The sequence below is a fragment of the Microcaecilia unicolor genome, chromosome 1 (genome assembly GCF_901765095.1).
Source record: "Microcaecilia unicolor chromosome 1, aMicUni1.1, whole genome shotgun sequence".
NCBI classification, from domain to species: domain Eukaryota; kingdom Metazoa; phylum Chordata; class Amphibia; order Gymnophiona; family Siphonopidae; genus Microcaecilia; species Microcaecilia unicolor.
This window is the reverse complement of record NC_044031.1, coordinates 383,649,474-383,675,293: the sequence shown is the minus strand read 5'-3', so window position 1 is coordinate 383,675,293 and position 25,820 is coordinate 383,649,474. Positions and strand designations below refer to the sequence as shown.

The 25,820-nt window shown below is 42.3% G+C and overlaps 1 protein-coding gene across 5 annotated transcripts in view; it reads left to right on the top strand.

Moving 5' to 3' along the window:
* The window catches only part of ZC3H7B (zinc finger CCCH-type containing 7B), a 187,356-nt gene that overhangs the window by 21,895 nt on the left and 139,641 nt on the right, over nucleotides 1–25,820 (top strand). For all 5 annotated transcript variants that reach the window (XM_030210471.1, XM_030210487.1, XM_030210479.1 and 2 more), the window contains one exon: nucleotides 3,555–3,615. In XM_030210471.1, coding sequence (XP_030066331.1) covers nucleotides 3,563–3,615 — 53 coding nt within the window. In that variant the 5' untranslated portion in view covers nucleotides 3,555–3,562. The remainder of the gene's footprint in view (nucleotides 1–3,554; nucleotides 3,616–25,820) is intronic.

Below are 25,820 nucleotides of genomic sequence, written 5' to 3'. Positions count from 1 at the left end.
GTGGGTTGACTTAATCTCACTGTTGGATCTATCGTATGTTTTCTGTGGTAGTTATGGGCTGTTACTGTTGCATATAAATCAAATAAAGCTTCTTTTCAAATTAAAAAATGTTTTGTTAATTTTCCAGAACTCAGATGATCTTAAGTGCATGTCTCTTTCCAAACTTTGGAGTTTATAAACTCCCACACAGAATTTCTCTTTTGCTGAGTCTATATTATAACCTGCTATGTGAAGCAGTCTCCCCTGCAGGAAAAGGGACAGTAACCCACATTGTGGAGTTTTCCATTAAAAATAACTGCTCAGAATGAGACCCTCTTGTTTTCTTTGGTTTTGGAGTGAAAAACTGGGTCATGTATCTTTTTTTTTTTTTTTTTCCCCCCTCCCCTTGAAGTATAGCTAAAACAGTAACCTACGTTTTTTGTATTTTTTTTTTTTAACACAATTAGAAAGAAAGACATTTCAGAAATTGTTCTGAAGCTCATAAACTGGAGGCTACTTTTTTGGGGGTGGGGAGAGTGGATACCCAACTTAAATGTAAAGAGTCTGTCTCAAAAAAATAATTACCTATATATATTCAGTATGCATATTTGCAACCACCACAGTAGCGTTCTGATTTTTTGTTAGAAATCTTAGTTTAATTGTGCCAGATTTACTCACCTTTGAGTGAGCCCAGCTCTTTCCTGCTGGATAACTTGTCTAAAACATTATATGGCATCCCCCACAGACATATGCCATAGTTGGGAGTATTTTCCTCTTGCCCCCTTTTAATACACATGTGGGTCCCTTTTTGACATTTTATCAGGGGAAAATGATCATAATTGTCTCCCTAGGCTTATCTTGTACATTGTTTGCCATCTTCTAATTGGCTGCTTGGTCTCATTAGGCATTGGCAATAAGGTACTGGACTGATTTATCTCATCTTGGTCCAGTTGGACTTATTGTGTGACGTCTGTTTCCCATTTCTCTCTGGCTTACTCCAAGGGTGTTCCCCAAGGGCCAGTTCTTGCCGCACACTTATTCAATATTTTCCTTAGCCCTCTAGCAACTCTGGTGCGATCCCATGAAATAACCAGGTTTTACTTTGCTGACCACATACAACTTTTCAGAAGCATTGATATGATTAGCCCTAGTCTAAGCACGCAGAACTTCTGTCTCGAAGCAACTGTTTGCTAGCTTCACAATAAATTGAAATAAAATCCCTTTAAGTCCCAAGCAATGTGGATCAGTGATAATTCTCTTGGTCAATCCTAGCTCCCGTATTACTATCTCATTCAATTTCGTTATTTCAATTATTGCTGAAGCCTGTTTTATTTTGCACTAAGCCTGCTTATTTGGTACATGAGAAATGAATGCAAGTGACACAGGCTCCTGTCGCACCAAGAAAGTCTGAGAAGTAGTAGGGTGGGGAGGTTGGGGGAGATGTTTATACATAGAGGGCCCAGATGTTAGCAACATTAGTATACTGTTAATGTGTAACCATTGGCCCAGGTGTATGCCTCTGTTCACTGTCAGTGCTACATGTAATGTACACATCTGCTACTTTATAGATTTCTCTTGGGTGATGGGACCTTTCTACAATTAAAAAAAAAAATATATATATATATATATTTGTAAACTAGTAAAAAAGGCCTGTTTCTGACAGAAATGAAACGGGCGCTAGCAAGATTTTCCTTGGAGTGTGTATGTTTGAGAGAGAGTGTGTGTGAGAGATGGAGTGTGTGTGTGTCAGAGAGAGAATGAGAGAGAGAGAGTGTGTGTGTGTTTATGTGTGAGAGAGAGAGTGTGTGAGAGACAGAGTGTCTGTGTGTGTCAGAGAGAGTGTATGTGAGAGACGAGACAGTGAGTGTGTGCCCCCCCCCCCCCAGCCATCCATGTCCAGCGACCCTCCCTCCCCCCGCACATCAAACCACCTTGCCACCCGCAGCTGCCACTGGTAACGCTGTCCGGCTGCTGCTGTTTCTCCTGTTGAGCAGCAGCAGCCGCTACAAAAAGAAAAAAAGCAATAAATGTTTTTAAACATTAAGCGCGGCACCGCAGACAGCCATCGGTCATTGGCTGTCGGCTCTGCAGCCGCTCCTCTTCTCGCCTCTCACGTCGCTGTGCTCCTCCGGGGTCTTACTCCAGGGGCAGTGACATGGAGGTGAGAGGAGGAGCGGCTGCAGAGCCGACAGCCAATGACTGGATGGCGGTCTGCGGTGCCGCGCTTGACGTTTAAAAACATTTATGGCCTTTTTTTCTTTTTGTAGCGGCCGCTGCTGCTCAACAGGAGAAACAGCAGCGGCCAGACAGCATTACCAGTGGCAGCTGCGGGTGGCGAGGGGGGTTGATAATGTGCCGGGGGGGGGGAGCACTTGGGTGATGCGCTGATGGGGTGTTTGAGCGGTGCACTCACAGCTGATTCCCAGGCAGGGGGAGGAGTAGAGAATCACGCGGAGCAACTTGCTCTGCGTCTTTCCCTACTCCTCCCCCTGCCTGGGAATCAGCTGTGAGTGACGTCAGCCTGGCTACGGAGCCTAGCTCAGCAATTCCAGGAGCCATGGACACAGGCAGCTACTTTAGAACATTGGTGGTGAGAATTATTATATAGGATGTTGTTGGCTGGGGTCAGTTAAGTGAGTGGCTCTAGTCATAATCCTGTGGGACGGGCGTTCAAGTTTTGATTAGGGTAAATGGTACACTCGTACCCAGGAAGGGAGGGAGACAAATATCACTCCCGTGGTAACTCCTAGAGACCAGTGAAGGTACTGAGGGTGGGCTTTGGGCCAGTGTGGGGTCCTTGAACCACTCAGACTTGTCATTTGGGAGGGAATAAGCAGCAGAAATGACTAAAGGAGAAAAACTACAAAAAAAAAAAAAAGGCCAATCTGTTGACCACTTTCTGAGATTTTTAAATTTAAATTATGTGATTGAAACCGTAATCAGCTATAAATGTATTTTAGTAGCTGTACAGTAATTGCTAATTTTATATTTGCATAATTACTAACCTTTCTTTTCTTCTATATCTTGAGACTTGTGTTTGGAAGGGCTACAAATGGGTCCGATTTTCAGTGTTTTCCAATGAATATTTGTCAGATGGCCTTGTGACCACAGACACCTTTACCATGAAATTCAGACCTGCTTGTGGACCTTCAGAGCAAGAACTGAGACCCCTTCAATTCAGCTATGCTAGTACTGTTCAGCCCAGTCAGAGCACACCCAGCCAGTCAGGTTTTTCAGAATGAATGTGCAGGAGATAAATTTGCATGCACCTCCTCCATTGTAAGCAAATCTCTCATGTATTACTCTTTTTGGGTTTTCTGAAAACATGAGAGAGATTTGCCTATAATGGAGGTGGTGCATGCAAATTTATCTCTTGTATTCATTCTGGAAATCCTGAAAACCTGACTGGCTGGGTGTGCCCCAAGACTGGATTGAGAACTATGCCGTAAAATCACCAGACTACTGTTTCTAGTGCTCTTATCCATGGTGAGAGATTTCTCCTGCTGAGAATTGAATGCTGGACCTGTTTACATAGCAGACTTCAAGCATTAATTTCTGTTTGTTACACATTGCAGGGGTTGTAATGGAGCGTCAGAGAAGAAAGGAAGATATTGAGAAGGGGCTGCAGTTTATTCAGTGAGTTGGCACAATGGCTGTGTTGTATTTTTTTTGTTTGTTTGTTTTCATGTTTCTTTTGTTTTCCTAGCAGATTGTTTGTTTTTCAGTTCACGTGAAGGGGGAGGGGGCATGTATCCTCTCAGAGATTTAGAGGGGGTGGCCTTCTCTTAGAGGTAGATAGTGTGCAGGACTATGACTCTCTGTAAACATTTTGGATCTTGAAATATGATCTTCCTTATCATTCATGCCAGACCAGTCCAGATGAATGGGTTATGGCCCCCTGCCAGCTGATGGAGATGAAAAGAACACTGAGCTGCCTTTACTCCCCTGTGTAGGAGGCTGGTAGTGCCTTCAGCTTCTCTGTGCTTTCTCTGGCTCCAGCAGATGGTGCAGACTGCTACCTACTGAAGAATAGACAGTCTGGGGGATGCCCTGGGCAACGCCCCTTTGGGGCTGATTTTGCTCCTCCCTAGGGAACAGATTCACTAGAGGTCTGATTTCCCACATCAGCGGGTCCAGTATCAGGCGGTGCCTGGTGACTTTTCACCCTTGGTAGGCCGATAATGGAAACTGCTGATATCACACACTCCCTCTATCTTTGGAGAGCAACAGGGAGGTAGTAGAAAAGATGGCCGACAGGTAAGGAGCTCCACAATGAGCTCCTGAAGTCTCAAGGGAACAAACCAACCTGGTTCATCATGGACCTTCCTCGACTGGACCGAACCGGATCGGAGCTGAACTGGAGCTGAATCGGACCTACTAGTGGAATACCAGGGGGCCGAGAAATCCTCGTTGAGCTCCAACGTGGGCCACTGACCGCATGGTCACAGAGGCCAGGAACTCCGGAGACCCAGATCGGAGACTGCACCACAGCCTAGCAGCCGATTGCTGCTGATATGGACAGGAGCCCTACCGGGGAGAAGAGCCAAGGGAACGCAGTGAAACCCAGGACGTTCCCGGGATGTCTCACTCGGGAGAGTGCATACTTGAGAATCGGCCACATCCACCTGCGGCCTAGGTCAGCGACGCCGGCCCAGGCCCCGATCATGACACCAGACGCATCGGAAGAGCACCGATCGGGATCTACCCGTTCCGGATCACCGCTAGGAGAGTGGCAGTGGTCTTGACCTCCACCCGCGGCCTTGGGTCAGTGACGCTGTCCGGGACCCGACTGTAGTGCCCAACGTGACGAGAGAGAGATCGGTGACCAGATCGCGGAGCGAGCTGCAGCGCGGCCGAGGGAGGAGTGAATCGGGACACAGCGGTGCCATGGAAGTGTCCGAGCCGCACCGGAGGGCCGATTGAGAGTCCCAGCCAACCCCCACGAGCGGAACACCGGACACCTGGCTGGACCTGAGAGAGTCTGAGGAGGGGCAGGAGACCGGAGACTGCGAGAGACGCCCTGCTGGACTTCTCCACAGAGGAATTGCCGAGCACCTCCAGGAGTTGATCGCAGCTCCCCCACCCCCCGATCTGGAGCTTACCCCTCCCGGTTTGGAGGCGCTGCGCTGGCCCACGTGCTCGCAGCAGTCCGGATGGTCTCGCTTCTACTGCAGTTTACTTGAGCCCGGCAGCAGATCACAGACTCGCACGCTTGTTCTGAGCACTCAGGATGACGGCTGCTTAGGAGCAGTAGAAACAGAGATTAACCATATTGGCTTCCATGATCACAATGGATAGAGAGACTTACTCCTGCAGCAGTTCATACGTTTGTATACTTGCTTTGAGACAGTGTACTGGATGACGGCTGCACAGGACTGGGGAAACAAAGATCAAGCAAATTGGCTCTTTTGCTCAATGTGGCATGGAAAGGCCAACCGTTTCCCCAGTCCACAAAACCTCCATCGATGCCGAAAACTGCTTAATGCTGATACTGCTTATTGCTTACTGCCTATTTCTTGTTACTGCATGACGCTGACATTACTTAATGTTGATATCGCTTGATGTTAAGAATGCTTACTGTAGTTCACATGCCTAAATGCAGTACACGCTTGCTGTTGATAATGTTTAATGTTGAGACCGCTTGATGTTAAGATTACCTTATGCGGACACTGCTAGAAACTACACTTAATACTTATTGCTCTTTCACTCACTATTTAATGTTCATACTACTTGATGTTGTCAATGCCCCATATTAATACTGCTTGAGGACCATACAAAATTTCACTCACTCACACCCTCAGGCACAACCAAGCATCGCGAACCATAGCCAACATGAACACCAACAAATTGTTCATGATAATTTACTTCCTCCCCTTTATTTACCAAGCATGGACCACTCCCAACATAAACAACAATCTACCTACAGCCCACAAACCCTACAGGCAACCCATTTACAGCTCCCCAGATGAAAAGAACAACAATCAACTAAAAGGAAAAAAAAAATATGGAAATAACCAACAGAAAGGGAAAAAGGAAACAACAAAACCAAATACCAAGAAAACAGGAAACTAATAAAAATTAACCCATCTACGGCCCAGATCGAACCTTACCATCCAATCCAACTGGGATACGTAAATGCCAGGTCAGTAGTAAACAAAACAGAGATTATAACAGACTGGATCACCAAAGACAATCTTGACTTCCTATTCATCACTGAAACCTGGATCCACAACCTTAAAGATCCCATAATCTTAGATTTATGCCCACCAGGATACAAAATTACCCACTGGACAAGAAATGGGAAAAGAGGAGGTGGACTAGCCATAATATACAAATCCGAATTCACTATCACAACCACAGCTGAATCCATCCTACCTCAACTTGAAATTGCCTCGGTAAGAATTAATCACCCAAACTTACAGGAACACCTTAACGCAATCCTACTCTACAGGCCGCCTGGCAATTGGCAAGACTCCCAAACACACCTCATGGACTTCATCTCGAACACGTGTCTCTACTTCAAACCTCATCATAATAGGCGATATCAACCTGCACCTAGAAGATCTTACCTCAACAAGCACCCAAGAATGCAAAGAATTTCTACAATTATGGGATCTTCACGCACCAAACACACTACCAACACACACTAAAGGACACACACTAGACATTATCACATATAAATTCGATCCAGACTTAAACCTGATACTAGCAGATACAAAATGGAGACCCACACCGTGGTCAGACCACTACAAAGCATACATCTCCCTCCAATGGCGAACGAAAACCACAACTAAAAAACAGGAACGAAAAACCTACACCACGAGAGGAAAAATAGACCCGATAATATTCTGGCAACAGATCTACGATAATGGGTGGACAGCAAAGGCAGACACAACCCTATTCCTCCTAGACTAGGATGATGGATGCAAAACAATATTAGACCACATTGCCCCAATTTAAACCAGAACCTCGCACAGAAAGAACTCAATACTGTGGTTCAACGAGGAACTGAAAAAACTCAAAACACAAGTTAGGAAATTAGAACATGCGTGGACTAAAAAGAAAGACGATCCCACACTTAACGCTTGGAAACAACTCCGAAGAAAATATAAATACACCATAAGACAAACCAAAAGACTATATTACAAAACTGAAATTGGACCAAACTACAAGGACACACACAAACTCTTCCAACTCGTGAATAAGCTACTAGATACCACACCAGGAGCTGACAACCTCGTGAAGTACTTCAAAGAGAAAATCGTACAACTAAGACTTAAAATACCCATCAGCCCCATCGAATATGCTGCACTCCTAGACTGTCTAGACCCAGACCCTGGAGTATACCCAGCAGATAGGATTTGGACTGAATTTGAGATACTATCGGAAGACCTCATCTCCCAAACGCTTAAAAGATTCGCCAAATCTCATTGCAAATTAGATATATGCCCAGATAACCTTATGAAATCTTAACAATTTATAACAGACCTAATGAAACACATCAATTTTATGCTACAAAATGGACTCTTCCCAAAGGAGAAAGGAAACATTCTACTCACCCCCATACCCAAATATGCAAAGAAAAATTCGAGTGAATTAACCAACTATAGACCAGTAGCATCCATTCCCTTAATAACCAAAATAACAGAAGGGATGGTGACCAAACAACTCACAGACTATATAAACAAGTTCTCAGTACTACACGACTCCCAGTTAGGATTTCATTCTAATTACAGCACTGAAACAGTACTAGTTACGCTCATGACTGAATTCAAACAAACGATTGCAACCGGAAAGAACATACTACTTCTACAATTCGACATGTCAAGCGCCTTCGACATGGTTGATCATGGAATTCTACTACACATCCTTGAATACTTCGGTATCGGAGGCAACGTTCTTAATTGGTTTAAGGGATTCCTAACCACGCGTTCATACCAAGTGACAACAAATTCGATTACATCAGCCACATGGACACCTGAATGTGGAGTTCCACAGGGATCTCCCCTCTCACCGACCATATTCAACCTAATGATGATACCCTTGGCCAAACTATTATCAAACCAAATCCTCAACCCATACTTATACGCTGATGATGTAACGATCTACATCCCATTCAAACAAGACCTAAAAGAAATTTCCAACGACATCAACCAAAGTCTACACATCATGCACTCCTGGGCAGATGCATTTCAACTGAAACTTAATGCAGAAAAAACCCAATACCTAATACCTCTCAACACAACACAAACAAATTTACCACCATCAACACACCTAAACTAAATCTACCAATTTCGGAAACCCTAAAAATTCTTGGAGTTACCATTGATCGGTACCTAACACTTGAGAATCACGCGAAAAACACAACCAAAAAGATGTTCCAATCAATGTGGAAATTAAAAAGAGTAAGACCTTTCTTTCCAAGGACCGTCTTCCGTAATCTGGTACAATCATTAGTACTCAGTCATCTAGACTACTGCAACTCACTCTATGCTGGCTGCAAAGAGCAAATACTTAAAAAACTCCAAACAGCCCAGAAAACGGCAGCCAGACTCATATTTGGAAAATCAAGATACGAAAGTGCAAAACCCCTACGAGAGAAGTTACACTGGCTCCCACTCAAAGAACGCATCGCGTTCAAAGTATGTACCCTAGTTCACAAAATCATCCACGGCGATGCCCCAGCCTACATGTCAGACTTGATAGACCTACCACCCAGGAATGCTAAAAAATCATCTCGCACATTCCTTAATCTTAATTTCCCCAACTGCAAAGGTCTAAAATACAAATTAATGCACACATCAACCTTTTCCTATATGAGTACGCAATTCTGGAATGTGTATCCACGCAACCTAAAAGCGATCCATGAACTGACCAACTTCCGCAAACTACTGAAGACCATTCTCTTTGACAAGATATACCACAAAGATCAACACATGTAAAACTCCACACATATATCCAGAAATGTTTAATAATGCCTTCTGTTATATTACTATCTTGTATTCTATTATCATGTAACCCCAAATCCTTCTGTAACACCAAATGCCTATTCTCTTCTTATTTCCACTATCCACGATGTATTGTAAGCCACATTGAGCCTGCAAAGAGGTGGGAAAATGTGAGGTACAAATGCAATAAATAAATAGTAAAAGTTGTGTGTGTGTGGTGGGGAGGCTTTCAATGCAGTCTCTTCCCAGCGTGCCTGCTAGTCTTCTATGGTGCTGTGTTGGGTTTTGGACATGATCAGGGGGTCTGAAGTTGTGATACTTCCTGTCTGGAAAAAATGGAGATTATGGACTGCAGGCAAGTCATGGCAATTCATGTATTCAGCCTGGCTTGGGGGCTAGTAGGTGCCTGACAGGCAGATGCAATCTATGCTAAATAGTAAATTTAAAATAAACCAGAAAAAATATTTCTTCACTCAATGTGTAATTAAACTCTGGAATTCGTTCCTAGAGAATGTGGTAAAAGCAGTTAGATTAGCAAGGTTTGAATAACTTCTTAAAAAGAAAAGTCCATAAGTTGCTATTAAGATGGATTTGGGGAAAATCCACTGCTTATTTCTAGGATAAGTAGCATAAAATCTATTTTACTGTTTTGGGATCTTGCCAGATACTTGTAACTTGGATTGGTCACTGTTGGAAACAGGATACTGGTGGATCTTTTGGTTTGTCCCAGTATGGCAACTCTTATTCTCTTAGCTCCAGTTCTCTACTGAGTTAATATTTCAGCAGGTGATCTCACAGGCATATCGGAGCTCCTCTCTCCTCCCCACTCCCTTTCAGCTAGGGCAACAATAGTGGGGATAGCCTGCAGAACCAACTCTCTGCCCATTCTCAGAGTGTCTTTAAGGTCAGATTAAGCTTGTGATGCATGAAAACACTTTTGCAACCTGAGAATAAAATAAATAAATAATTCCTGGGTGTTACTGCTTCGGCAGGATCTTCAGATTTTGCTTTGAGTCCTTCATAGCCCTTGCATGGAAGGAACCAGAGCTTGACCTTTGGGAATGAAGAAACCAGAGGCTGACCTTGGCAATGTTTGTAAATGCTAGAACATTCCACATGGGAGTGGTCCCGGAGGACTGGAGGATGGATGTGTTCTTCTCAACAAAAGCAGAAATAAGGAGGTTGGAAACTCCAGGCTGGTTAGTCTGACCTTAAGGTAAGTAAATTAATGGAAATGCTTCTAAAACAAAGGATAGTAAGGCTTCTGAAATCCAGTGGATTACAGGCCCCAAGGCAGCATGGTTTTAATTGAGACAAGTCTTGTCAGACAAATCTGATTAATTTTTTTTGACTGGGTGACCAGAGAGTTGGATTGAGGGTGAGCGCTAGATGTGGCGTACTTAGATTTTAGCAAAGCCTTTGACACACTTCTACGTAGATGACTCATAAATTAACCGAGTGCGTTTGGAATGGGCCTTTAAAGTGACTGACAGGATTAGGAAGTAGTTGAATGGAAAACGACTAAATGTAGTGGTAAATTTATGATTTATTTAGATTTGCTCACATCTTTTTCAGTAGTAGCTGTACTCTGAGGAAAAGGACGTTACTTGTGGCATGCTGCAAGGATCAGTTCTTGGTGCAGTTCCTTTTAACATTTTTGCAAGCAATATTGTGGGAAGGCTGTCTGGTAAGTTTTGACTGTTTTTCAGATGATACCAAAACCTGTTATAGGGTAGATGCCCCTGATGGCATGGATAACATGAAGAGGGGCCTAGCAAAGCTTGTTCAGAGTTTAGCAGCTAAGATTTAATGCTAAAAAATGCAGTGTCATGCTTTTGGGCTGCAAAAACCTGAGGGAGCTGTACAGTGTAGGGGGAGAAATACTTCTGTGTATGAAAGAGCAGAATTGAGGGTGACTGTATCCGATTATTAAGGTGTCCAAATGTAGAAAAGGCGACAGCAAAAGCTAGAAGGATACTTTGTGTGCAGAGGGGGGAGAAATGGGCAGTAAGAAAAAAGAAGAAGTGATAGTTCCTCTGTGTAAGTATCTGGTGAAACCTAATTTAGAATGCTCTATACAATTCTGGAGACTGCACCTTCAAAAAGATATAAACAAGATGTAGTTGGTCCAGAGGCTGGCTGCTTTAATGGTTGGTGGTCTCCATCATAAAAGCATATGGGAGCAGACTTAAAGATCTCAATATTTATCCTTTAGGAGAAAGGCAGGAGAAGAGGAGATATGATATACATCTAAATATCTTAATGGCATAAATGCAAAAGAGGCAATCTCTTTTCAATTTAAAGGAAGCCCTGGAATGAGGGGACATAGGATGAAGGTGAAAGGGGATAGACTCAGGAATAATCTAAGGAAATACTGCCTTATGGAAAGGGTGGCAGATGTGTGGAACGGCCTCCTGGTTGAGGTGGCAGATTCTTAACACTGTATCTGAGTTCAAGAAAACATTGGACAAGCACAGAGGTGTAAAGGAGAGGAAGGGGATATATGGAATGGATGGGCAGCTTGAATAAAGCCAGTTTTTATCTGCTGTCATTTTCTATGTTAAGAGGAAGAGGAGATGCTTTCTCAGAAGGGATAATACCTTAGTGGAGAGATTGTTTTGGGAGAGAACAGCTGGTGACCCTTCTTTTCTAGGGTATGACCTTCTGGTAGTTCTCAGGTGGATTAAACTAGATGGTAGCCTAGGCGTAGGGTGTTCCTATATTCTCGGGTGGTGGTAGGCTTCCTTCTCCCCCTCCCCCCCCACCAATCCCTCCAAATTATTCATGCCACATCTGATAGCTAGAATTTGGATCTCCTAAGGCTGAGACACCTGATTCTATCCTTAAGATGGTTAAGATCAAGGGTTTTATATTTACTTCCTGCTATTGGCTCACATAGTAGTGGTGGTGATGGGGGTAGCACAACATAAAAAGATTTGAGTCTTTCTTTAGTCTCCCTCTTTCTAGGCAGCTATGTACAGTGGTTCCTTGACCCAAGTCCTCCTGTATTAGGTCCCATGTGAGGAAGTTTGAGACCTGCTTCTTCTGCATACTCTTACTTGCAGGAAGGTCACCATGGATTCTGGACTCGACAGCTCTCAGATGCATTCATGACTGGTGAGTCTTGCACAGTGGAGATTAAGTGGTGCTAGGTGCTCCTTTAGTTCCATATTTCCTGATCAGGGCTAGTTCAAGACTAGCTGTTTACATCAGTGTGGGTCAGAGTTAGTTCCCCACACCTGTGGCAATCTCCCTGGCGCACATTGCCTCAGCTGATAGCTGAAGCGCTCACCAGCCTGGTCCTTAGCCTTATACCTTATACAAAATAAAAACAAGAACTCACAAGTTACTTATAAAAAAAAAAAAAAAAGTTTAATCCAAAGGAAAAGAATAAGTTTAGTTTAGCAGCATAAGCACAAGGCAAGTCTGAAATATAAAAGAGAAACAGGGAAGCTGTCACGAAATGCCTAGCCACCTGCCTGGGGTTACCCTGGGGTCACTTAGAGGGTCTATCCCTAGCACAGCTCAGGTCCACCTGCACTCTACACTAGCATCCTTCTCCCACCAACTGGGTCACAACCGCCTCTGGGTGAGTCTCCCGCTCTCAAATTATCCTCAGTGATTTCTAGGTTACTGGAAGCCACACTCCCAATGGTCCCACGGTTCCCAGAAAGCATTCAAAGACCCATCACACAAACCACCAGGATTCTTTATCAGACTAGACAAAGAGGCAATAAACTGAAACTTGTTTATTGTCTTAAAAATTATTGAACAAAAAAGTGCAATCAGCAAACAATAACAGGTAACTGAAATATGGAATATGGATAATCTAAACATTTGTTTACTTTCTAAAAAGTACTTGGTGAGATCAGGACATATAACTCATCAAAGAGATCTGGCTCTCTTTTCTTTCTGTCTAAGACTGGGGATAAAGCCAGAAAAATCCAAATGAAAATGAGCTACTGGGCCACTCAGAGCCCAGAACAAGAAGTTTTAAAAATAGCTGGTTACATCACTGTAGGCATTTCCTTTATCTGTGTTAACTAAAGAAGGAAAAGCCAGTTCTTTGTAACAGCTTAAAACATAACATGCACCGCCTGTTGGGCAAACTACAGAAATGTATTTCCAAGAATTAATTAAGGCAGTTTTACAGGCTTAAAATGCACTGTTCTATCACAGAGGCCGATCCACCCAGTCAGCTTCCTGACTTGGGTGGGGGGGGGGGGGGGGGGAGTACTAAGCTACCTTCCATAACTTTCCTTACACCTACTTTTATACCGTTGTCTTAATACATGTCATACTATACAACAGGAAATCTCAGGACAGCTCATCTATACATTGCCAGCAATCATTTGGCCATATATGTTTATCCCTCCCCTCTACTAGAAACTTCTCTCTCACCTTTGTCCCAGGAGATTCTGTGCCCCCCTCTTGATGCTACTTCAGCATGTCACCTACCCAAACTGTGGCTAATCTGTTTTGCTGTGCTATATGACCTTGTGGTCGGCTAGCTATATCCTGTTGTTCAGTAAAAAGACTTTTCCATCTTTCCCTTTTCCTACCTACAGATAGTATACTAACATAAGATTTAAAAGTTACAAGAAAGATCATATAATTCTTACCTTCTTCATTCAAATATGTGTTGCCAATATCAAGGCCCAAAATTATTCTATCATGTCTAACCTTTACAACATTAACCCACAACCAGTCACATCAGCAAAACTTATCAAATAAGCTCCTTTGTTCAGTCACATGATGTATCTCTCTCTCTCTCTCTCAAAAAAAAAAAGACTGTATTTTTCCATCACCCCACCTATCTATCCTCCCACCATCTGCAGCCTTATGAAATGCCCACTTCTCCTTTCGGCCCCCAGCTCCTTTCAAACCGATCACACTGTGGCATAGGCACGCGTGGTTCCATACTTGTGGGGGATGTGGGTCAAATAGCTGTCTGTGCATAGTGCTTTGTAACCGCCTTGGCCTTGCTTCACTTACTCTGTCCTGCAGAGTTTAGATCATATATTTCAGTTGGGAGGAATAAAAATCTTACAGGTAGTCTAATATACCATCCAGAGGGGCTCAGATGTTTAATCTATACACATCAATTTGTTGACCCCTGAGGAAGGCTTTGCAGCTGAAACACGGACCATGTAGGGTCCCAATAAACTGTATTTTTGGTGCTCTTACCACTGTGGTTTCAGTACTGGTCATTTGGACTTGGTTTTCTTCCACTCTTGTTGTACTTTACTCCAAATGCATACCAGACTGCCGATCCCAACTGCTCTTAAAAGTCATTTATTTATCAGACAGCAGTTACTGGACCCGTTGCTAGGCCCATCAGACACCCATTTCTATAGTTCTACTAGATGTAAGCAACGCTGTACATAAAACATGTATGAGACGGTCCCTGCTCTACGGACCTTAAAATCTGTTCAAGACAGACAAATGGGATAAATAAGAGAATAGGAAATTAAACATGGGTATTGAACAGGTGAATAGGATTTAGGAATTAAAGGCAGCCTCAAAGGGTGAGGTTTAGCCTAGATTTGAATTTGGCCAGAGACTGAGCTTGATGTACCAACTCAAGAAGTCTATTCTAGGCATGTGATGCAGCAAGATAAAAGGAGCAGAGTCTGGAGTTGGCAGTGGAGGAGAAGGGTACAGATGAGAGAGGCTTACCTGATGAATGGAGTTCCTGGGGAGGGGTGTAGGGAAAAATAAGAGTGGAGAGATACAAGTGCATTCATTCTTCAGCTCCTCAGTAAGTCAATAAGAGGAGTTTGAACTGTCTGTGGTAACAGATAGGAAGCCAATTCAGTGACTTGAGGAGAGAGTTAATGTGAGCATAGTGATGCTGGCGGACTATATGGTAAGTTGTACATTAGAGCTCCTGCATAGGGTGGCAGACATGGCAATCTCAAACTTATGCATTTCCACCATATCTTCAGGGAAGTGGATTCTGGAGAAGTCCTGGAACTTAAGAGACTAAAATTCGGAGGCTGGCTGGAAATACTTATGGGAAGTCCCTCCTCGTCTTGGGCCCCTCCTCCTGTACTGGTCCTGATCAGTCCAAATTCGGAGACCATGAGCAGTTGGTTTGACTGAGGTAGACACTCCTTATTGCAATTTGCTATGTTCTGGCTGTTTTCCTTTATGACAACACTTGAAGTCTTCTGACTGGATGGTTGGACATTACTCAGGAGGGACATCCCTTTGTCCTCAGTTTAGGCTTTGGGGGCAATATTGTCTCTCTCTCCCTCTTCCCCCCCCCCCCCCCCTCTCTCTCCCCCTCTCTCCCTCTCCTAGCAGATGATTTTTCACAATTCTGTCTGGCAGGAGGTTGATCGGGAGTCCTCTTCATGGTTTATTTTGCACCATATTTGTGAGCCTTATAGTCCGGGAGGGTAGTTGTGGTCTGGAGCAGCTGAAATGGTGACAGTGTTGAAAACATTCACTTCCCAAGGTGTAAAGGACTCAAATACAAATCAACATATGCGTCCAGTTTTTCCTACATTAGCACACAACTGTGGAACACGTTACCAAAAGCCTTGAAAAACATGAATGACCACCTAAACTTCCGGGAAAAACCTAAAGCCTGTTCAAAAAGGCATACCCCACCGATCCAGACTGGTGTACAGACTGCACACAAATCTTCCGTTGCACGATCCCCAATGTGGTTGCGCCACATTAACTTTAGAACTACTTAACCACAACATCACTTTGTATTTGTCTACACCTGGAGTCCGCAAGTGCTGCTCCGGAACTATGTAAGCCACATTGGGCCTACAAATAAGTGGGAAAATGTGGGATACAAATGTAGCAAATAAATCATGGTACCCACAAGCAAATGAGTTTTCAGCCTACTCTTAAATCATCGAAGCATGCCAAGAGGTGTAAATTGCCAGGCAGTTAGGCAGTTTATTCCAGAGCAGAAGTCCAACAGACATTGCACTGCTACTAGTTATCAAATAGCGTACGGTTGTCAGTGGTGGCACCACTAGTTGTTTTGCCCCAGTGGACTGCAAAGAGTGAACAGGATCATAAAGTTGCCAGGTCTGCTTGAAGTACTTGGGAACCATTCCATTCAGTGTCTTAAAAATAAATGTCATCAATTTGTAATGTACCCTGAACTGTATTGAGAGCCAATGCAATGTTTTCATCAAGCTGGTCAAATAGTCCAGGCATGCCAAACCCATAATTAATCTCACAGCAGCATGTTGTATCATCTAAAGCTTGAAAACAGGAAGAAGACAATACCATATGCAAACTATTGCAATAGTCCACTCTGGTCAAAACAGTACTCTATAAAACCACACAAAAATCTAGGATAAGCATTATAAAATGTATTATACTGTTTTGGGATCTTTCCAGGTATTTGTGACCTGGATTGGCCACTGTTGGAAACAGATACTGGGCTTGATCGACCTGCGGTCTGTCCAAGCATGGCAACGCTTATGTTCTTATGTACTCGCCCACCTTCCCCCCCCCCCCCCATCCAGCATCATCACTTCAGTCTTAGACCAGTTCAAATTAAGAACATTTGCATTCAACCAATGATGAACAGCATCAAGACAATGCAGCAGTTTTTCATGGCCAACAACTAATTCATCATCTACAGGGAAAGAAATTGCACATCATCCGCATAAATCAGTGGTTCCCAAACCTGGTCCTGGAGGCAACCCCAGCCAGTCAGGTTTTCAGGATATCTATAATGAATATTCATGAGAGAGATTTGCATGCAGTGGAGGCAGTGTATGCAAATCTCTGTCATGAATATTAATTGTGGGCATCTTGAAAACCTGATTGGCTGGGGTGCATCCAGGACCAGATTTGGGAGCCATTGGCATAAATTCTAAAGTCAACATCTAAATCTCTCATTACAGTACAGAGTGGCTGTAGATAGAAGTTAAATAATATTGCTGACAAGGCTGAGCCTTGAGGCACCCCTGCACACACCCCAAAGCTTTCAGAAACAGTATCATCCCATTTTACTATCATCTTTCTGTTCTTCCAGTAAGATACAAACTAATCATGTACTTTTCTTCTCAACCCCATATTCTAAACAAGCCGCAATAGATCATTTATTTATTTATTTATTGCATTTGTATCCCACATTTTCCCACCTTTTTGCGGGCTCAGTGTGGCTTACAATACATTATGAATGATGGAAATACAATTTGTTACAATTCGGTTATGGATTACATTGTGAAGAGTTATACGAGACAAAATCAACATATCGTTAAGGAATATATCAATGGAAAAGAACATTGAAACATTGGAAGGAAACAACGGGAAATTAAAGGGCAATATATAATAACAAAAACCACATGGAGGCATATTTTCAAAGCACTTTGGGAGGCTAAGTTCCATAGGTTTCTATGGAACTTTGGGAGGCTAAGTGCTTTGAAAATGAGCCTCATGGTATACATTTTTCTGTGAGTAAAGGTATGAGTGTGGTGAGATTTCGGGGGTTGAGAATTCATAAGTGGATGTATTGATGTATTACTGAACAGTGAGTGTGGACTTTATGTGTTTTTGTTCTTTCCATAAATTTTATCAAAAAGATGTGTCTTCAATAATTTGCGGAAGTTGGTTTGTTCGTAGATCGTTTTCAGGTTCCGCGGCAGTGTATTCCAGAACTGCGTGCTCATGTAAGAAAAGGTTGACGCGTGCAGCACCTTGTATTTCAGGCCCTTGCAGTTAGGGAAGTGGAGGTTGAGGAAAGTTCGGGATGATCTTTTAGCATTTCTGGGTGGTAAGTCGATTAACTCAGACATGTAGGCTGGGGCTTCGCCATGAATGATTTTGTGGACTAATGTGCATACTTTAAAAGTGATGCGTTCCTTGAGTGGGAGCCAGTGTAGCTTCTCTCGTAAGGGTTTTGCACTTTCATATTTTGGTTTTCCGAAGATGAGTCTGGCTGCTGTATTCTGGGCTGTTTGAAGTTTCCTCAGGATTTGCTCTTTGCAGCCTGCGTACAGTGAGTTGCAGTAATCCAGATGGCTGAGTACGAGGGATTGTACTAGGCTGCGAAAGACGGATCTTGGGAAGAATGGTCTTATTCTTTTCAGTTTCCACATGCAGTAGAACATCTTTTTGGTTGTGTTGTTTGCATGGGTTTCGAGTGTTAGGTGGCGGTCGATGGTAACTCCAAGGATTTTTAACGTCTCCGAGATTGGAAGTTTTTAGTTTTGGTGTATTTTTATAGTGGTAAATTCTTTCGTGTTGTATTGGGAGGTAAGTATCAGGCACTGAGTTTTTTCTGCATTTAGTTTCAAACGAAATGCATCTGCCCAGGTGTTCATGATATGTAGACTTTGGTTGATTTCATTGAGGATTTCTTTGATGTCTTGTTTGAAAGGGATGTATATTGTTACATCATCGGCGTATATATATGGGTTGAGGTTATGGTTTGATAGGAGTTTTGCCAAGGGGATCATCATTATGTTGAAGATGGTTGGTGAGAGAGGTGATCCTTGTGGTACTCCACATTCTGGTGTCCATGCAGCAGACGTGGCTGAATTTGATGTGACTTGGTATGAACGCTGGGTTAGGAACCCCTTGAACCAGTTTATGACATTTCCTCCATGTTTAACAGCGTCGAACACGGATGAGATATCAAGTGACACAAAACAGAATTTTATACTTTTGGTACCCTATGGTATAAGGACTTCAAGAAGTTGCTGTGGCTGTACTGTGGATTAGGTGGGGCACCTCTTGTGAGAGTGGACCTCGTATAGCTTTGCAAAACTCCAAAACGAACAAGTTTTTCAGCCAAAGAAAAATAGGAGCCTGGGGGCTGGATATCTTGGTAGAACCAGGACTGACATCCTGTCTTCCTCACATATTCCTGCTAGTAGTCTGGATATTTCCTGGGCTGATATCTAAAAGGGACAGGTGGGATGGCTACTTCACTGATTTCCTCGGTGACATGATTCCTTCCTGGAAGATCCTTTTCATTCTTTTACAGCTTTCTCTGTTGAGAGAATTGGGCAACATAGCAAGGATACTTAGTATCAGGTGAATCAGGTGAAACAACCTTGAGTTTTGTAGAAGAGGACCACATAGTAGGTTTATATTAGCGTTTGTAGTTGTAGAGTTCAGTTTTTGAGGAGACACAGTTGCCTTGGAGGGTTAGTGGTTAGTGCAGTGGACTTTGATCCTGGGGAACTGAGTTCGATTCCCACTGCAGCTCCTTATGACTCTGGGCAAGTCACTTAACCCTCCATTGTACCTGAATATATGTAAACCACTTTGAATGTAGTTGCAAAAACCTCAAAGGCGGTATATCAAGTCCCATTTCCCTTTTCCCTGGCTCTTTTCCTCCACAAAAGATTGGGCTAAAAACTAACACACGATTGTTACAGAAGGTAGAGAATGCCTCTAGGACATAGTCGCAGAAGCTCCCTTGCTATTCTTCTGGATGGGGTGCTCTCCTCTGGGGAGTTGAGCATGTAAGTCTACAGTTTGGAACCCAAGTCTAGCTCTGATGATGATATGAATAAATACAAAACATCATAATGAATTAAATAATACTAAAATTTAACACATACATAGACATCATAGTATGTAAGACATCACCAGTCTGGGAGACTACCTTACCTTTCACAAGGCGCTGAAAATACATCTGTTTTCCAAAGCATTTTCACCGAGAACACTGTAGGACTCCAGCCTGTGCCAGCTGGCATATGTGGATCCTGTTTAGTCCAATTCTTCTGTATTGTTATATGTCAGGTATTCTTTCTTGCCATACTATTATTATTCTCATTTGTATCTGTTATCGCCCAGAACTCTCTCTCTCTCTGGCTAATGTAAGCCACATTGAGCCTGCTTGATTGTGGGGATAATGTGGGGTATAAATACACTAATAAATAAATAAAATACTGGGAGGCTGAAGGTCCATGAAGTCCAGTATCCTGTTCCCAACAGTGGCCAATCCAGGTCACAAGTACCTGGCAAGATCCCAGAACTGCAAAACAGATTTTATGTTCTTATCCTAGAAAATTTAGTGGATTTACCCAAGTCCATCCTAATAATGACTTATGGACTTTTCTTTTAGGAAATTATCCAAACCTTTTTTAAACCCTGTTAAGCTAATTGCTTTTACCATATTCTCTAGCAACAAATTCCAGAGTTTAATTACTTGTTGAGTGAAGAAATAACTGAATAATAAAAGGGAGTTTAATTATATCTAGCACAAACAAAAATATTTGTACATGTGTTGCCAGAAAAACCTACAATATATGCAAGGGGCTCTATCCATTGTTGTTCCTTGTAATTTTAATTTTCTTTAATTTGTATTTATATTTATATTTCAGAGGAGAAAAGACCCTCAGAGACCTTTACCAGGTTCAAACTGCATGCACCTTAGCAGCACCGCTGCATTCTTGAAAGCAGCCCACTCTCAATCATCGGTCTTAAAAACTCCTCAGTTTTTTCATTCAAAATTTTTAAGTCAATTTGTGCAACAAAAAAGAATTCAAAAAGCACACCATGACAACGCAGCACTTATCTTACAGAACCCAACGGTGCCACCGTTTCACTTTGGGGGCAATATTGGGCTGCTGTGATGTCCCCACAAATACTTCTTTTGTGTTTAATAGCTTATTACATACCTTAATGGTGTGAACCTTTCACTTCACCATAGGCTTTACTGCAGAAAAGGAAAGTATTAAAACAATTGTTCAATCTCTTGTCTCATCCATAAATTGAGTGCACAAGCTTAAGAAACTTCATAAAAAAAATACATTAAACAAGTTTGTAAAAAACATAATCTAAGAGAAACCACTTACCAGCACCTTCCACCACTAGGATATGTAAAAACCTTTGGTCCTCACACACTGTAGTATGTCCATTTACATGTACAAAAGATGATGCTTTTAGACACTTATTAAATGTTTATTTAGTTATTATGTCTATGTTTTAAATTTTAGTATTATTTAATTACGACATGACTATGTCTGGATATCATTTTGTTGTACTTTACGTATTGGTTTTTGTTTTACAGAACACAAGAATAGCCATAGTGGGTCAGCCAATGGCCCATCGAGCCCAGTATCCTGTTTCCAACAGTGGCCAAGCCAGGTCACAAGTATCTGGCAGAAACCCAAATAGTGGCAACATTCCAGTACATTTTTACCCCTGAAGCAGCCCTTGCAGGGCGAAAGTTAAACGCAGCCTTGTTGGGCACACATTTTAATTTTAATTTTATCACAGTGTCTGCTCCAAAGCCTTCATTCTCTTTGGAAATTGCATACCACTTGCCAGTTTTTCAGGGACCTTTCTAGAAAATAATGTACCCCTTCTGTAAGTGCCTCAGCATGGTGTGCAGGGACTAGGCCAGTGGTTCCAAAATCTGGTCCTAGATGCACCCCAGTCAGTCATGTCTTCAGGATACCCACAATGAATGAATATTCATGAGAGAGATTTGCATGCACTGCCTCCATTGCATGCAAATCTCTCATGAATATTCATTGGGGGTATCCTGAAAACCTGACTGCCTGGGGTGCCTCCAGGACCAGGTTTGGGAACTGTTGGATTAGGCCTTTAATGTGAAGAAATGTAGAGTGATTCATTTTGGGTGTACAATCCTAAGGAGCTGTGTGTGATAGGAGAGGTTCAGGATGATAGTGTGCTAATGATCTCAAGGTGACAAAATAATGTGATAAGACAGTTCCAAAGCCAGAAGAAAGCTAGGCTGGATAGAGAGGCACAACCAGCAGAATGGAGGTAGTGGTAATGCCCCTATGCATGTTGTTGGTTATCCTCCATTTGGAGTACCATTTTTAGTTTTAGAGGCCTTACCTTGCTAAGGATATAAATGTGACGTTCTTTCCTTTCAACCAGAAGTGACATCTTCAGTTCCTCTTGACAACACTCCCCTCCCCCCCCCCCCCCCCCCCTCCAGGGAAGTGTGGCAGAAATTCCAATAAGCGCCTCCTCTTTTTTAATAGGAGGTGATTATGTAGCATTCCCTCCTTCTCGAAAGGAGGTGCTAGGGAGCTTGAACTCTTCCACAAGAAAAAGAATCCATAGGAAGTTATCTTTCATAATAATCATAAGACATCTGTTATTTTGTCCAACATCCCCTCGCTGAAGTTTTCCCTGCTAACAGGTCACAGTTCTGTTACCCTTCTTGCGCCACCTGGTGCTTCATCTGGGGAATACCACTTGACAATCAGGCTTCACAGGCTATTCAAATTAACCACTCAGAAGGCAAATCTTCTCTCACAGGTGTACTTTAATTATTCTGAAGGAGTATTCTTAATTTTAATTAAATTTGCTGATGATTCAAAGTTATTCAAAGTTGTTAAAAAGCAAGAGTATTGTGAAAAATTGCAAGAGGACCTTACAAAACTGGGTGACTGGGCATCCAAATGGTAGATTACATTTAATGTAAGCAAGTGCAAAGTGATGCATGTGGGAAAGAGGAACTCGAACTATAGCTACATGATGCAAGGTTCCCCATTAGGTGTCACCGGTAAGGAAAAGGATCTAGGTGTCATCGTTGATGATACATTGAAACCCTCTGCTCAATGTGTAGCGGTGGATAAGAAAGCAAATAGAATGTTAGGTATTATTAGGAATGGAAAACAAAAATGAGGATATTATAATGCTTTTATATCGCTCCATGGTGTGACTGCATCTTGTGTACTGTGTGCAGTTCTGTACACTGCATCTCAAAAAAGATATAGTAGAATTAGAAAAGGTACAGAGAAGGGCGACAAAAATGATAAATGGGATGGGAGGACTTCCCTACGAGGAAAGGCTAAAGCAACTAGGGCTCTTCAGCTTGGAGAAAAGACGGCTGAGGGGGAGATATTAAGAGGTCTATAAAATAATGTGAAGTTGAACGGGTAGACATGAATCGCTTGTTTACTCTTTCCAAAAATACTAGGACTAGGGGGCACGCAGTGAAGCTACAAAGTACTAATTTTAAAACAAATTGGAGACAACATTTCTTCACTCAGCGTGTAATTAAACTCGGGAATTAGTTGCCAGAGAATATAGTAAAAGCAATTAGCTTAGCAGGGTTTATAAAAGATTTGGCTAACTTCCTAAAAGAAAAGTCCATAAGCCATTATTAAGATGTACTTGGGGAAAATCCACTGCTTATGTCTAGGCTAAGCACCATAAAATGTATTCTACTGTTTTGGGATCTAGGTACTTGTGACGTGTGTTGGCCACTGTTGGAAACAGGATACTGGGCTTGATGGACCTTTGGTTTGTCCCAGTCTGGCAAACGCTTATATTTTTATGTTTAGCAAGCACTCTTGAACTGAGCCCTCCTCTGGAGAACGTGTGGGTCAGTTATACAATACTCAGTTTACCGGATTCCCAGGATATGCAAATTAACCATTCTAAATGCAAATCCACTCCAAATAGCTTTTGCTGACCACTCTGTAGGGGTTACTCTTATTTCAACAAACAATTCAGTACGCTCTTTTCTACGGAGCCCTCTGCCAGGGGTCCTCCCCTTTCAACTTAGCACAAGTGTAACCTTTGCCCCTCCCCTTCCCCAACTATCTGTTTTGGCTATCATTGAGGCAGGGCTCTCCTTAGTAGCATCTACAAAGTAACACAAGGGCCTCTACTATTAGAATGCACTTTAGTGGTCGCTACCCATCTAAGCAGGCTTCTTCTACTCCTGAGCACCGGCTAGTGGCTCCCTTCAGGTCATTACAACAGTCTTCCACCATAAGAGCTCCCTCTGGTGGCTAGGTCCTGTTGAGGTATGCCTTATATTTATCAAAATAAATAAACCTGTGTCTGGTGGTCTTGTCCTGCAGTACAAAAATATTGCCAGGATGTCACCGCTCTGACATAGCGGATACTGGGGGTGTCATACCCTGTGAGTGCAGAATATTGTTTGTTACATCATAAACCTTTTGGTGTGGTTTGAATATCATAAATGGGCTATCCAATTATTCACAGCAGGCTGTTTGGCCTTGGCTACCTTGTGGAGAAGTACAACAATTCCCTCTGTGGCTGCATGCCTTAGGAAACTGGACTATCTGTATCTTATGACAGAATTGACAGCACTTAAAGATGGACAATTGAACTCTTTTCGTAAGGTCTGGGATACATATATATCGTATCAATCCAGTAATGCTCTTGAGGACAAGTGAGCAGAATACATGAATAGTTACTCTCCCCAGATATATAGACAGTAAATGAAGGACAGAATGAGCCCACATAGTACTGGAGATGTTATTAAGGGATAGGGAAGGGAGGGGGGGGGGAGGGGGATTGGTTTGACATGTTGATCTATACTATTGTATATTAATTGATATTTCAATAAAAAAACCTTTCAAACTAAAAATAAACCTGAAATAATTCAGTGGAAGGTAACAAAAAATAGTATGGTATCTGTGCCAGAAGACACATGGGAAGAGACGTGAAGACTACCCTGTGTAGAGGAAAGGAAGGACAGGTGAGATGTGATACAGGTCTTATTTAATAAAAAAAACAAGTCGTCTTTTTTTTTTTTTTTTAAGACAAGTAAGTTGTATAACCAAAGGACGTGAAATGAATCTGCAAGAAGATAAATTTAAGAGCAGCATCAGGGAATACTTTTTTACTGAAAGGATGGCAGATGCCTTAATGTCTTCTTGGTGGAGGTGGTAGAGACAAAAACAGTGATGGAATTCAAAAAGGTGTGGGATAAACACAGAGGATGGAATCAAAGCAAAACTTAAATGACTTTCACACTTGTATTTAAACGGTTTTTATTGATGGTCAAACATTTGAAACAATTTTATGAAAGGCAAACATTCTGTAATGATAGTGACAGATCATATGCACTTATGTCCATCTTAACTGTATCATCAATTTTTACAACATTTACTCCCCTTCTACCCTCCCCCCCTATATAACCTGTACCGTGAGCTTCTTACTTCATGGTCTCTATTCCTTCCAAAATTCTGTCACCAGACTTTACTGTCTTGTACAAGGAGTATATGTCTACTGGGTTCCCTTTACATGACTTTCACACTTTAAAAAAATGCATACAGGGCTGTAACCCTCATGGAGCAATAACCACCTTACTGGGCAGACTAGATGGACCATACCAGTATTTATCTACCATCATTTACTATTTAGATGTAGGAGTCCAGAGAGCTATCATGACTTCCTCCTGCCCAGTCTGAGTAGAGCTTTGAGTACATCCCACCTGTCTAGACTGATCTGATGTGAGTGGTAAGAGGGGAAATTTGGAAGGGGTTTTTTTTTCCCCTCAAGTCCTGCCAGACCAGTCCAGAAAACACCCATGGAAGCAATACTACATGAGTCGCAACCAGGATTTCGCCCCTCCACAGCACCAAAACAGTATTAATCACTCTCCTAGCCAAATTCAAACAGGAAATAGCATCAGGAAAAAGCATACTCCTCCAATTCGATATGTCTAGTGCACTCGACATGGTGGACCACAATCATAGGTGGTCGGTGGCCCAACTGTTTGGGGAGGCTAAAGGGGGTGGGGTTAGGGGTGGAGCTTAAATCCATAATTGTCTGATAACACACAGAAAAAATAAAAATAAAAGTCACAATACCTTTTATTAAATTTAGATATTAGATATATATCATATGTCAAAGAATAAAGTGGTTGCTCAAAGCATATTTATTTTATTTATTTATTTATTTATCACATTTGTATCCCACCTTTTCCCATTGATAGCAGGCTCAAAGTGGCTTACAAAAATATTGTAGTAAGTTACAATGCAAGAAGTACAATTTTTCAAATTTAGCAGAATAAAAAATAACAGTTAAACAGCGATGGGTATTGAAGTAGGATATGAATAACAATCAGTAGTAAATATGAAAGATAAGATGTAATTAGAATCTATTGGATCTTATACTAGTAAGGGATAATTCTGATTATGTTGAACATATAAC